The 15,410-nt window shown below is 45.5% G+C and overlaps 1 protein-coding gene across 1 annotated transcript; it reads left to right on the plus strand.

Moving 5' to 3' along the window:
• Positions 1-5,725: 5,725 nt before the first annotated feature.
• Positions 5,726-14,290, plus strand: THY1 (Thy-1 cell surface antigen). The gene is made up of 4 exons (XM_032238443.1): positions 5,726-5,770; positions 7,646-7,752; positions 11,925-12,263; positions 14,167-14,290. The coding sequence occupies exons 2-4, from the start codon at positions 7,713-7,715 to the stop codon at positions 14,277-14,279; spliced, it is 492 nt and encodes a 163-aa protein (XP_032094334.1). The 5' UTR covers positions 5,726-5,770; positions 7,646-7,712; the 3' UTR covers positions 14,280-14,290.
• Positions 14,291-15,410: the final 1,120 nt, after the last annotated feature.

The raw sequence follows: 15,410 nt of genomic DNA on the forward strand, positions 1-15,410 counted from the left end.
GTTTTAATAAGGCAAATTACTTCCAGACCAGCCTTGACCTGAAGGATTACAGGAGAATGGAAGAGCTGGAAGGGACCATAGAGGTCTTCTAGTCCAAGCCCCTGCTCAAGCAGGAAACCCTACACCCGGGACGCCATCTCTCCGGCCACAGCAGCCATCCCGCGTTGCTCTCCCAGGTTCCAGGTGGTCTTCGTGAGCACGAGAGGAGTTTCCAGGCGCGCATGAGAACATGAGCTTTTGGTTTCCAGAATGCACATGTGCACCGGCCAGCTGGTCTTTGCGTGCCAGAATCCAGGTGACCAGGGTGCATGTGCATGCCGGAAACCAGAGGCTCAGCTTCCTGGCATGCACATGCACGCCGGGGAACTGCTCTTCCAGTTTCCAGTGCTCCCCTGTGCATATGTGCGCTCCCCTTTCGGCACTTGTATGCCAGTTATCAGCTGCCTTCGGAGTCAGACATCAGTGGGGCAGACGAACAGCTGGAGCCTGTTCCCGGGGTGCGCATGCACAGAGTTGCCAGACGAAGGGAAGAGCTAAAGAACAGGGGTCGACTTGGGAGTAAGGCCACAGGTGGACGGTGAATGGCCCCTCCCAGAGGAGATAAAAGAGGAGCGAAAGGGGAGTGGAGTTTGCAGGAGACCATTAGTTCTCTTCATTGGTTCGTGACTCTCCAAGGCTCCTTGCCAAGTTTTGCAGATATCGGTCTCCTAGCTCTCTGTCAGATAAAGTCTGTGACCGTAAATCCTCCCTTGAAAGACTTTGATGCGAATGAGCCGAATTCACAGTAAATTAATAAAAGGGTTTTTGTTGGGACAAGGAGTTTGCTTCATGCTCTTGGGAAGCCTCGGTCAGCACGGAAACTATGGATGGGTTGACTGCAGTAACTGTCAGCCTCTGCTTTGCTGCTGCTTCGGCTGCCATGAAACGGGGAGGGGGGGGGCATGGTATTTGGGAGGGGTTTACTAATTGTGCTGGAGGAAGATTCTGGAGTTCTGCTGCCTGTCGGACTACGCATGCGGAGGAGGTTTCCCGCCAAGGCCAACGGCACCGACATTCCATCTTAGTGATGCCTTTCGAAGTTATCTCACACCTGACACTTAGGAGAATTATGATTGGACTGTAACTGTGATGCCAAGGGGTGGGGAATGTGCTATTCTATATATCAATCGCTTTCGCGCCTAAATAATCAGTCTTCGCTTTGCTACGCCTTTAATCATTTATAATTAGTAAAAGTACACTTGATTTCTACCTATGGAGTCGCGTGGTCTTCTTTCCTAATTACCCAATGAAGAGGTGCTGACAGTAACATTGTTCTGCTGATGCTTGTGAATCGTTGCTTGCTATCATGCAGAAATGACAGAGGAAGTCACTTAATGCCTGGATGTTCACCAGCTGCCCATTTGTTCCAAGTCGTTGCTAATATCCATGCACAGAGTTGCCAGATGAAGGGGACAGCTAAAGGGCAGGGGTCAACTTGGGAGTAAGACTTGGCTGGATGTGAATGAGCAGAATTCACAGGCAGTTAATAGAAGAGTTTTTGTTGTGCCTTTCTGACAAGCAAAACTCCATGGGGAAGCCAGATTCCCTTACAACCGGGTTACTGACTTAAGGACGGTTATGATTCACTTAACAACTGAGGCAAGAATGGAGGTAAAACAGGTCCAAACTCACTTAACTATCTCGCTTATTGTGGCAAGCGAACTTTTCTGAGAACTTTTGCTCTGACACACACACACACACACACACACACACACAATTTTCCTTTCCCGGATCAATGGCTTTAATGATGCCAAGCAATTAGGAATCCCTATAAATTTGATAATCCATCCGATCGCAGGAGGCTTACAAAGATAATAGCAGAGAAGGGCGAATTGAGGGTCTCAACAATCAAGACTCCCTCTAATGGAATTTCACTCCTGAATAATACACAGCCTTGCCTATGGCTAATCCTTAACTTGCGACTTCAACTGGGATCAGAATTTCCATTGCCCATCCTTAAGTGAGTCACGCCGAGGTTGCATAACCTTTTGCAGCAAGGAAAGAAAGCTGGAAGAGGAAGCATCTGACCATGATAGAAATCCCCGGGCATTAAGACACAACTCCGGAAGAAGGAAGACCTGCCTACAACTCAAGAATGGACATTGAAAGTTACAAACTTAGCCGAGATGGCTAAAATATCGGCATATAGAGCCGAGGTGGCGCAGTGGTTAAATGCAGCACTGCAGGCTACTTCAGCTGACTGCAGTTCTGCAGTTCGGCTGTTCAAATCTCACCGGCTCAGGGTTGACTCAGCCTTCCATCCTTCCGAGGTGGGTAAAATGAGGACCCGGATTGTTGTTGGGGCCGATATGCTGACTCTGTAAACCGCTTAGAGAGGGCTGAAAGCCCTATGAAGCGGTATATAAGTCTAACTGCTATTGCTATATCTTAAAGATCACTCAAATGAGAGATATAAACGAGACTGGAAAAAATGGATTGACTATATACACAAAATAAATACGGGACCAAGAAATCCCAGTTAGCCTATGCTTAAGATCAGGAATGATTTAAATTGTTTAGCTCAGCAAGAAGAAGCTAAGGTCAATGTAGAATGTCATTAATTTCTTTATTTCTTTTTTTCTCAATAGATTTTAGACTGTGTTTGTTAAAAATCCATACCGTGTACGGGTTCTGGGAAGTCGGGGGGGGGAGGAGGAGGGGGGTTGGGGGGAGGAGGGGGGTTGGGGGGGAGGGGGGAGGGAGGGAGGGGTATACATTAGGCTAGGCAAGAATTTGGTGATAAACTAGAACTATTTTGACACACACAAAATTGTACTTCGATGTCTTACTGATTGAGGAATGATGAAATGTTTGTTTTTAAAAGAAATAAAACTTTTGAACCATCAAGACACAACTCCAGAGGGCATCAGGTTGTAGAAACCGGTCTTTTGTGCAATGTGGACACCCAGCGTCTCCTTAACTCACACACAAACACCCACGCAACTCTTTCCAGAAGGATCTTAAAACCCAGATTTCTTCTAGGAAGAAGGCAGCTTCCGTCTCCAGGAAGAAACGTCTTCTCCAAACAGAAGAATCTGTTTTTGCCAAGTGTCTGAGTGAGGCTGCAAAAAATTAAAACATTTTTTTTTCCACACAAAAAAAAGACTCTCTTTTCTTGAGATGAATCTGGGAAAGTCAGGTTTTGAATTGGTGTCACGAGGGGAAAAACTCCAGGTTTGCAAGGGCTTGTAAAGCAGCCGTGTAAAACGGGCTTGGATTGCAGAGAGACTTTTAACCGTACAATTTGGGATGGGCACCCTTGGAATGGGGTGGGAGCAGGAATGGATTTCCAGAGGGGAAAATATTGCAGACTACAGGAACTGTTTGCACCACTCAGATGACCCTGAGGACACAGATAAGCCTCCAAATGGCCTCAAGGACCCTCTAAAAGGATGCAAAGGACCAGCTGTCTGCAAGGAATACAAGTCCTTCCATTCCCTACTGTCCTGTCAGAGCTGAAGAAGCTTCTTGGGTGAGAAGAGAAACGTCTTCAAAGAAAAATGAGAAAGTCCAGTTTCGAGTGGAATAGATTTTTAACTTTCCGTATTCCTGGAGAAGCTCAGGAGGCATAAGCGATAAATATATGCACGTTGGAGATACACAAGACTTGTGGGTGTGGGGGCAAGATCTCGAACTTTCAACTGGGTGGGGAAAACCAGGAAGCTGTCAGATTCGGGTTTCCCCAGATGTGCCAACATGTCTCTCTTAATCAATTGGAACTTTGAGCAATACTTTGCCTTGGACTCTGATTTACTTCTGGATGCTATTTGAAACCCTGACAGAAATGTTGCAGTGTGGAATTTGTAAGGATTGCAGGAGGGAAACAAAAGATCTGACCCACCCAATAAAATAAAATAAAAACTGAAGGGTGTCTGCATAGAGATTCGAGTTCAGATTCCATCTTTCAGCTATGGCAGTGGTGATATTCAATTTTTTTTTATTATTACCGGTTCTGTGGGCATGGCTCAGGTGTTGTGGCAGGGGAAGGATATTGCAAAATCCCCATTCCCAGCCCACTCCATGGGAGGAGATTGAAAAATGTTTGCATGTAGGAACGTGTGGATGGGGCAAAAGTAGCTTGGCATATGGAGAAAATCAGAATGCATTTTTGACCTCTTTTTTGCCAATTGTGAACTGGAATAATAATAATAATAATAATAATAATAATAATAATAATAATAATAATAATAATAATAAACAAAAATCTACTGAAGGCCCAACAGACGAAACAAGAATACAGAAAAGATGTGATAGAATCAAGAATGGAGAGTTGGCCACTGCATGGCCAATTTCTGGAAAAAATAAAAGATAAAGTGGACAGTGAACAAACTTGGTTATGGTTAACACCAGGTACATTAAAGAAAGAAACAGAGTCACTAATCCTGGCTGCGCAAGAACAAGCGATCCGCACAAATGCCATTAAGGCCAAAATCGAAAAATCCTCTGATGATGCCAAATGCAGACTTTGCAAAGAAGCTGACGAAACTGTTGATCACATTCTCAGCTGCTGTAAAAAAATCGAATGATTATAAATTGCGGCACAATTCAGTAGCACAAATGATCCATTGGAATTTGTGCAAAAATTATAATATTAAAACAGCAACAAACTGGTGGGAACATCAGCCTGAAAAAGTCACCGAAAATCAGATGGTCAAGATCTTGTGGAATTTTCGCATACAAACGGACAAAATACTGGCGCATAATACACCAGACATCACACTGATTGAAAAAAACAAGGTTACAATCATAGACATTGCAATACCAGGTGATAGCAGGGTAGCTGAGAAGGAATGTGAAAAAATCGCAAAATACCAGGACTTAAAAATCGAAATTGAACGACTATGGCACAAACCAGCAGTGGTAATTCCAGTGGTAATTGGCACACTGGGTGCTATTCCAAAAGCACTGGAATTACATTTAAAACAGTTAAAAATTGACAAAATCACCATCAGTCAAATGCAAAAAGCCGCACTGCTTGGATCTGCATGCATATTACGAAAATACGTTACGACGTCCTAGGCCCCTGGGTGGGGCCCGACTAGTAATCAATGCCAAATCCGGCGAAACAACTGGCCGCTGTGATACAATTTTGTTGTTGCAAATAATAATAATAATAATAATAATAATAATAATAATAATAATAATAATAATAATAATAGTCACTTAATAATAAGGTGGCTGTAATATAAATTTAATAAATAAAATAACTGCCTCTTGAAAAAGCACCTTTTGGACAACCAGGATCTGGATGACTGAGAATCTCTACAGATTCTTAGCAGTTCACAAACCATGGTTTAATGTAAGCCCAATCTCTTCCTCAATTCCCTCTCAGAAGAAAAAACGGGTCTCTTCTGGTGGCACGAAGCCCCTGACCCTCAACTCCTCGCCCCCTCCCCACCCAAACGCCCTGAGAAGGAGCCCTGCGGGCATCTTCCAGACCACCCCCACCCCCGAGTCGCATCAGCTCCCAAACACCCAAGTCGCTCTTGCAAAGCTATCCGAGGCGCGCCCCCACACAACACTCTGCCTTGGCTCACGCGCAGAAGATCCCCCCCACCCCCCCGGGCCAGGCTGCTGCAGGTTCTCCGCCTGGGTACCGCAGAGGCGGGGAGGGCTGTGCGAAGGGGCGGGGCCTGTTGGGAAGCCCACCCCTTCGCAGAGGCGCCTAGTGCAGCCGACCCAGCCTGCGCCAGACCGGGAGAGCGGTGCTGGCGGCCGGACGTGGCTGAAGGTAACGGGAGTGGGAGGAGGTGTGGTTGTGGGACGGGGAAGCGGGGTGCAGGCAGGCAGGCAGCCTCGGCTTCTCCGCTCCTCTTCCTCCGGCTGGGAATAAGCAGAGGAGGGGAGCGCAATGAAGGGAAGGACGCGGGCATCCTTCCCGCTTGCGGAGCCAACCGGTGCGTAATTGGCTAGCAAGCGCGCATTCCCTGCCCGTCCCGGGCAGGCAGCCACCACCAACTCGGCGCCCCCCGGGAGTAGCCGGATGGGATGGAGGGACTCCAGGCACCATCCTCCCCAGGAGACCAACCTCCTCTCTTACGGACGGGGAGAGTGGCAGCCACCAAACTGGGGGACCGTCCGGGAAACCAGTTCGGGGATGAAGGATGTTGGAGAAAGGGCGAGAGAGGCGCAGAGAGCCGGGAAGGGCGAAGCAAGCTGACCCGGCTCTCTTCTCCCACCACCCCGAGGGGCTTTCGCAGCCTCTCTCCCCCCCCCCAGTAGATCCCTCCGTCTGGAGGGTCCCCCCTTCAGTCTCAACACGCAAGTGGGAAAACGTCGGAAAGCGAGAGAGGCCGTGGAGGCCCACATGAGCTGTCCAGGGTGATGATGGAGATGCAAGAGGCGAGGGGGACCCTTGCAGGCGGCGGGCGCTCAGGCGGGGAAGAGGGGCTGCGAGAGTCCCTGGGATGTGGGGAGGGGGGGGCAGCGGCGGGAGTGTCTGGCCCAGGCGAGGCGAGAGGGCCGCAGGGCGGATCCCGGCCGAATCCGGCGTCGAGAAGGTCACTTTGCGCAAAGCAGACAGTTGCCGCAGCGCGGGCGCGCCGGGATGCCTTGGCTGGCCCGGAGGGCGCAAAAGCGCGCGCGTGCTGCGTCCTGGAATGCCGCAGGATCCGCCGCGTTTGCGCTGCGCCGACGGGGCAGAGAGACCCTCGAAGGCCGGCCTAGATGGGCGCGAGACGGGGGTGGGGGTGGTGGAAGGGGCTCTCCCCCATAGGAGACCCTCCGAGGAGAAGGAGAAGATCCGATCCTGGGTCTGCAGGTGAAGCGCTATCGCCTAAGGTCGGCCGTCCCGCCTCCCCTGATAGGGCGGGCGTGAGAGGGGCGCATCCTTTGCCCCCTTCTCTGCCCCAGCCAGACCCTCTGCTTGTGGGAAAAACCAGACCCCGAACTGGATGCAGCTGCATCCCATCAAAACCTTTTTCGCTGCCTATAACAACAAATTACAGGGGAAATTCATGAGTTTTTCATCCTGGGAAGGATTTTTGTACAAGTCCAAATTCTCTTTCCACTGGATTTCCATCCTCTCCTTCCAAGGTTAATTTAATGTTTCCTTAAAAAATGAATTTTCTAAGATCTGCAGTATGTCTTCCAGGCTTCCCCTTCATGGCAGTCTCCCTTTTGCCAGCTTCTCCCTGCCCCCGGGGAGGAAATTGCCAATTCAGATTGGCGAAGGAGCAGATGGGCATCCTCTACCCAGCTCCACAATTCCTAGAATTCATTCCTGGTCTTTTTTTTTTGAACCACAGGAGATCATAAAAATTCTTCTGCAGCTTCAGAGTCGGGCCTGTGAGTCATCTTTCTCTTCTCCCCCTCACGGGTGGCTGGCTGGCACAATGCCTGGTCAGCGCTGACCAAAAGAAAAAAAACCCTGCAGAAAAGAGAATTTTAGAAGCCTGAGATAAGAGGAGGGGAATCCTTGGCTGGCAAAAAGAAAAAAAGCCTCTTTGGCTGGGCGATGCCATCCGACCATGGCCAAGAAGCTGCTTTGGCATTTTAAAAACACACACACACACACAAACATCTGCTTTGGCCAAGGGGGCATTGCCAGCGCTGCCAATCGATTTGCACCGCTGCCTCCTTAACTATGTGCTGCTTCTGTTTCTAGATTTCGCTCCTCAGACGCTGTCGTTGTGCCAGGTGACGCCCCACCCCAAATTCACCCACCCAAGAAGATGTTGAGATCAACGGTCAGCCTGGCTCTCCTTTTGGCAGGTAAAAGGAGACACTGTGCCAGGTGTGCTGCCACCTGGTGGCCCCAGGAAGCATCTTTCCTGGACCGAGCGCATCCAGTTCCTGGAAATGTCCTCTCTTAAGCTACACGGTCACGGGACGCGGCGGCTCAGTGGCTAAGACGCTGAGCTTGTCGATCAGAAAGGTTGACGGGTTAGCGGTTCGAATCCCTAGCGCCGTGCAATGCCGTGAGCTCCCATTACTTGTCCCAGCTTCTGCCACCCAATATTTCTTTTGTCGATAAGGGAGGTAGCTTTTAAGTGAGTTTCGCCCTCGTTTTGCTGCCTTCCTTGCGACAGTCGTTAAGTGGACCGCTGCAGCTGTTACATTAGTAGCAAGGTTGTTAAGTGAATCCAGCTTCCTCATTGATTGTCAGAAGGTTGCAAAGGGGGAAATCACACGACCCAGGGCATTGCGACCGTCATAAATATGAGTCAGTGGTCAAACTTCTGAATGTTGACCACGTGACCACGGTCGTAAGTGTGAAACACGGTCATAAGTCACTTCAGTGCCACTGTAACTTCAAACGGTCACTAAATGGACTACTTGTAGGGAGCTTCAGCAGGGATTGTGTCAAAGATACCTGTTCATCTGCACTTCCCATCCATCATGAAAGTATTTTTTAAAAATCACTCTTGAGTCCTTCCTTTGTTCTTGACAAAAATCTCTCCGCTATACGAAATGAAGATTTAGTCCATGAAAGGTTTGTCTGTTAAATTTTGGGGCAGGGTCTTTGTCTAAACTGCTTTAGTGAAAAATAAAAACAGGGAAATCTCCTCTCATCCATTTTTCAAGAGATCTGGACGTCAACTCCCAGAATTCCCCAGCCAGCATGCGCTAGTCTTAACAGCGAGGGCAAATTAACCAATGGAACAGCTTGCCACCAGAAATCATGGGTACTCCATCACTGGAGGCTTTTAAGAAAAGTCTAGATAGTCGCTTATCTAAAATGGTATAGGTTCTCCTGCTTGAGCAGGGGGATGGATTAGAAGGCCTCCAAGGTCCCTTCCAACTCTATTCGAAGATAAAATTCCAAGACTGGGGGATTCTGGGAGTTGAAGTCCAGAGCTAATGTCCAAGGTTGAGAAGCATTATATGACTTGGCCTTTTTCTCTGTGTGGTCTAATATTCCCCTTCTTTTTAAACTCGTGTATCCTTAATATTTTTTTTTAGCTCTACATCTGGATTCTGCTAGCAATTGAGCCCTAGGTACAGCTTAAAAAATATCAAACCTCTGGATTTTCTATTTGCATGGAAATTAAGATAGTTAGGAAATCTTCCTTGGTCAGGGAAGAATTTCTGATCTGCAGGTGATTTAAAGCAGAGAAAGGTGATATGAGATATGCACGAACGTATACATAAGGGAATACATAATTCCCTTTCCCCTCTATAAGGTTAATGAGAAAACCTCTCTTAATTTGTTAAAGTCTTTAATTTACCATTGGGATGAGTAGGTAATTATTTTTAATAGGAGTTGTGGATTGCTTTAACGTATGACCTCATTTAGCCAAGGTCGCCTCTGATTCCTTTTAACCAGATTCTTAAAAGGGGATTTAACACATAGATAGGACAGTGAATTTCAAATAGTAAGGATTAGAAGTTATGGGGATTTGGAGATACATTCCCGGGATTGATTAAATATTGTTAATACTTGGCGTTATTAGCAACCCTACGCCAGTGGTAAAATGTAAAAATGTTTGCCACCAGTTCTCTGGGCGTGGCTTGGTGATGGGGGTCATGTGACTGGGTGAGTGTGGCCAAATGTCATAGGGTTTTCTGCTTGAGCAGGGGGTTGAACTAGAAGACCTCCAAGGTCCCTTCAGGCTCTGCTATTCTATCTATCTATCTGTCTATCTGTCTATCTGTCTATCTGTCTCTGTCTATCTATCTAGCTATCTATCAAATCAATCAATCAATTTATCTATCTATCTATCAAATCTATCTATATCAAATCTATCTATATATATATATATCAAATCTATCTATCTATATCAAATCTATCTATCAAATCTATCTATCTATATAATCTATCTATCTATCTATCTATCTATCTATCTATCTATCTATCTATCTATCTATCTATCTATCTATATTAGTGTCACAACCCCTGGTAAGCCCCAATTATGGGAGGAAGCTAACTGCTTCCAACATCTGTCAATCGGCTCGTCACAAGAGTCCATCACGACAGAAACCCAATATTTTTACTGTTGCCTTTTGTTATATTTGTGTTTTTTTTATTTGTGCTGATAAATAAATAAGTATGGCTAGCTGATGAGAGCTAAATAGCTTGAAATAGATATAGCAGTAGACTTATATACCGCTTCATAGGGCTTTCAGCCCTCTCTAAGCGGTTTACAGAGAATCAGCATATTGCCCCCAACAATCTGGGTCCTCATTTTACCCACCTCGGAAGGATGGAAGGCTGAGTCAACCCTGAGCCGGTGAGATTTGAACCGCTGAACTGCTGATCTAGCAGTAGCCTGCAGTGCTGCATTTAACCACTGCGCCACCTTGGCTCTTAGATCTATACTAGATCTAGATCTATACTAGTCTACCTTTATTTATTTATCAGCACAAATAAAAAAACACAAATATATATATATATATAATCTATCTGTCAAATCTATCTATCTATATCAAATATATATATATATATATATATATATATATATATATATATATATATATATATATATATATCAAATCTATCAAATCTATCTATATATCAAATATATTTATCTATCTATATCAAATCTATCAATCTATATTTATCAAATCTATCTATATCAAATCTATATATATCAAATCTATATATATCAAATCTATATATCAAATCTATCTATCTATATCAAATCTATCAAATCTATCTATCAAATCTATATCTATTAAATCAATCAATCTATCTATCTATCTATCTATCTATCTATCTATCTATCTATCTATCTATTAAATCTATCTATCTGTCTATCAAATCTATCTATATCAAATCTATCTATCTATCTATCAAATCTATCGATCTATCAAATCTATCTATCAAATCTATCAATCTATCTATATCAAATCTATCTATATATATCAAATCTATCAATCAAATCTATCTATATCAAATCTATTTATCTATCTATATCAAATCTATCTATATTTATCAAATCTATCGATCTATCAAATCTATCTATCAAATCTATCTATCTATCTATATCAAATCTATCTATATTTATCAAATCTATCTATCTATCAAATCTATCTATCTATCAAATCTATCTATCTATCAAATCTATCTATCTATCAAATCTATCAATCTATATCAAATCTATCTATCAAATCTATCTATATCAAATCTATCTATCTATATTTATCAAATCTATTGATCTATCAAATCTATCTATCTATCTATCTATCTATCTATCCTATCTATATCAAGTTTGTAGTTTAGTTTGTAGTTTTATTAGAATTTGTAGGCCGCCCTTTTCCCTGAGGGGACTCAGGGCGGCTCACATAAAACTAGGGAAGGGGAATACAGACAACAAAATAGAGACATATACTAAAAGTAGTAGGCAACATCCATACAACATTCGGGAGGGGCAACTATCCTTATCCCCAGGCCTGACGGGCGAGCCAGTTCTTCAGGGCTGTGCGGAAGGCTTGGACGGTGGAGAGGGTACGAATCTCCACAGGGAGCTCGTTCCAAAGGGCCGGGGCTACTGCTGAGAAGGCCCTCCTCCTTGTGGTTGCCAGCCGACACTGGCTGGCCGATGGAATACGGAGGAGGCCTAATCTATATGATCTTATTGGTCGCAGGGAGGTAATTGGCAGAAGGCGGTCTCTCAAGTATCCAGATCCACTGCCATGTAGGGCTTTATGGGTGATTAATAGCACCTTGAAGCGCATCCGGAGATCGACAGGTAGCCAGCGCAGCTCGCGGAGGATAGGTGTTATGCGGGTGAATCGAGGTACACCCGCAATCACTCGCGCGGCTGCGTTCTGCACTAGCTGAAGTCGTTCTGCACTAGCTGATAGATTTGATAGATCAAATCTATCTATCAAATCTATCTATCAAATCTATCTATCAAATCTATCTATCTATCTATATCAAATCTATCATCTACCTGCCTCTCTCTCTATCGATCTGTTATTCTCTTCTTTCCTTCCTGAAGTCCTCCAAGTCAGCCATGGCCAGCGGATCAAAAGACTAACGGCCTGCGTGTCGGATCAAACCCTGCGGATAGACTGTGCCTACGAACGCAAAACCAGCAACGCTCTGACCTACGAATTCCGCCTCTCCAAGGATACTGGGGTGGGAACAGTTGTGGCCGGCAACATCAACGTCGCCAGTAACCTCTACAAGTATCGCACCAACGTCACGGCCACCCAGGACCTTGTGTGCCTGTACCTCGCCAGCTTCAGCACCAAAGACGAGGGGGTCTACACCTGCAATTTGAAGATCACCAACGATTACGAAGACATGCGGTCCAGGAACATCTCGGTGGTCAAAGGTGAGCGGAGGTCAGGCGTGAAAGACCGGGTCCCTGTGTGAAGGTCCAATGACACTGACTGGTTGCTAAACAGTTTATGCAGAGGAGTCTTCTCAACTCACCTGCTTGGAGTTAGATAAGGGGTTAACCGAATGCAAGGGAGATAGCAATAGCAATAGCAGTTAGACTTATATACCGCTTCATAGGGCTTTCAGCCCTCTCTAAGCGGTTTACAGAGTCAGCATATTGCCCCCAACAATCTGATGATAGATAGATAGATAGATAGATAGATATAGATAGATAGATAGATAGATAGATAGATAGATAGATAGATAGATAGCAATAGCAATAGCAGTTAGACTTATATACCGCTTCATAGGGCTTTCAGCCCTCTCTAAGCGGTTTACAGAGTCAGCATATTGCCCCCAACAATCTGATAGATAGATAGATAGATAGATAGATAGATAGATAGATAGATAGATAGATAGCAATAGCAATAGCAGTTAGACTTATATACCGCTTCATAGGGCTTTCAGCCCTCTCTAAGCGGTTTACAGAGTCAGCATATTGCCCCCAACAATCTGATAGATAGATAAATAGATAGATAGATAGATGATAGATAGATAGATAGATAGATAGATAGATAGATAGATAGCAATAGCAATAGCAGTTAGACTTATATACCGCTTCATAGGGCTTTCAGCCCTCTCTAAGCGGTTTACAGAGTCAGCATATTGCCCCCAACAATCTGATAGATAGATAGATAGATAGATAGATAGATAGATAGATAGATAGATAGATAGATAGCAATAGCAATAGCAGTTAGACTTATATACCGCTTCATAGGGCTTTCAGCCCTCTCTAAGCGGTTTACAGAGTCAGCATATTGCCCCCAACAATCTGATAGATAGATAGATAGATAGATAGATAGATAGATAGATAGATAGATAGATGATAGATAGATAGATAGATAGATAGATAGATAGATAGATAGATAGCAATAGCAATAGCAGTTAGACTTATATACCACTTCATAGGGCTTTCAGCCCTCTCTAAGCGGTTTACAGAGTCAGCATATTGCCCCCAACAACAATCTGGGTCCTCATATCACCCACCTCGGAAGGATGGAAGGCTGAGTCAACCCTGAGCCAGTGAGATTTGAACCGCCGAACTGCAGAACTGCAGTCAGCTGAAGTAGCCTGCAGTGCTGCATTTAACCACTGCGCCACTTCGGCTCATGGGACTTAGTAGTTGAGACTTCGATGTTGAGACTCTAGAACAAGGATGTCCAAACTTGGGAACTTTGAAGACTTGTGGACTTCAACTCCCAGAATTCCCCAGCTTGGGAATTCTGGGAGTTGAAGTCCACAAGTCTTAAAGTTCCCAGGTTTGGAGACCCCCTCCTCTAGAAAGAGTGCAGAGAAGAGCAACCAGGGTGATTTTAGGGGCCTGGAGGCTAAAACATATGAAGAACGGTTGCAGGAAGTGGGCAGGGCTAGTCTAGTGAAGAGAAGGACCAGGGGAGACAGGACAGCAGCCTTCCTATTGATTGATTGATTGATTGATTGATTTAATTTATAGGCCGCCCAATCCCGAAGGACTCCGGGCGGCTTACAAAGAAGGGGAAGAAAGAAAAAGAAAATAAACAGAATGGTTTAAAATTCACAACACACATTCGTTCTAATCGGGGCTGGACCTTAACAATAATGTCAATAGCCCCGGACCTGCCGGAACAGCCAGGTTTTAACAGCTTTCCTGTTAAGAGTGGGAGGGGCTGCCACAGAGAGGAGGGGCTCAAGCTACTCTCCAAGGCCAGACGAGGAATAATGGGTGGAAACTGAACCAAGGAGAGATTCAACCTAGAAGACCTTCAAGGCCCCTTCCGTCTCGCTGACTCTCTTCCGTCCTTTTTTCCCTTCGACAGCCCAGTTGGCGAGATGCTCCGGGATCAGCGTCTTCATCCAGAACACCTCCTGGCTTCTCCTGCTGCTCCTGTCGCTGCCCTTGCTGCAAGCTGTGGATTTTGTCTCGCTGTGACGGGAGGAGAAAGCCAGCGAGTGGGGAGAGGGGCAGCGGGAGGTCGGGTGGGGGGGGGGGAAGAAGAAGGAAGGAAGAACGGCCTGTCACACAAGTCTAAACCCATCTGGGGAAGGTGGGCCTTTTCCCGGTGGTTTTGGAAAGAGGATACAGGTGTGGACTATCGATTTGAGCTGGAAGGCAAAACGGTTTTCTCTTAATCGTCTCTTTCTCTGTCTCTTGTATCCCTCTTTCTCTCCCTCTCTCTCCCTCCCTCTCTCTCTCTCCCTATCTATCTATCTCTATCGCTCTCTCTTTAGCCACATAGCTGCTGGGAGTGACTAATTTGCGCTTAAACCCAAACTTATCGTGCTGTAATGTGCAAGCAACGCATTTGCAAGGGGTTGGGGAAAACGGGAGCATGACTGCATAGCCCATTGCCTTGCCTTCTTCCCCTCCCTCCCTCTGCTTTCACCATCCCGCTTTCTTGTTCGATCCTCACTCCCTTCCCCCAAAAGCAGAGCGGTGGCCACTGTTTCTTTTCCGCTTTTCCATTTTCCCTCTTCTGGGTCTTTTTCCTCTCTGGTCTTCCAAGAACTCTCTGGATATAAGGCCCGGAAGAAAAACATGCATTCCTAGGAGATTTGGGGGCGCTGCAGTTTCCCTTTCTTCTTCTTCTTCTTCTTCTTTTCGTTTTGGGCCAAAGAAGGAGCCCTGGGGCAGGGAGAGGATGGGAAGATGGTTCCACTTATGGGCCCAGGGGGTTTCTTGGAGGGTGGCCTGCCAAGCTGAACCATAGAAAGAGTCGGAGAACATTGTCTTGGGCTGCGTCAAAGAAGGAAGCAGGGAATCGCTCCTTTTCTTAAATTATATTTTAAATGCATGCAACGTTTTCCAAACAGAAATTAAAATTGTGCTGCTTGGCTTGGCAATAATAGCAATAGCAGTTAGACTTATATACCGCTTCATAGGGCTTTCAGCCCTCTCTAAGCGGTTTACAGAGTCAGCACATCGCCCCCACAGTCTGGGTCCTCATTTCACCCAGATAGATAGATAGATAGATAGATGATAGATGATAGATAGATAGATAGATAGATAGATAGATAGATAGATAGATAGATAGATAGATAGATAGCAATAGCAGTTAGACTT

Source organism: Thamnophis elegans, unplaced genomic scaffold (assembly GCF_009769535.1).
Source record: "Thamnophis elegans isolate rThaEle1 unplaced genomic scaffold, rThaEle1.pri scaffold_176_arrow_ctg1, whole genome shotgun sequence".
Lineage (NCBI taxonomy): Eukaryota > Metazoa > Chordata > Lepidosauria > Squamata > Colubridae > Thamnophis > Thamnophis elegans.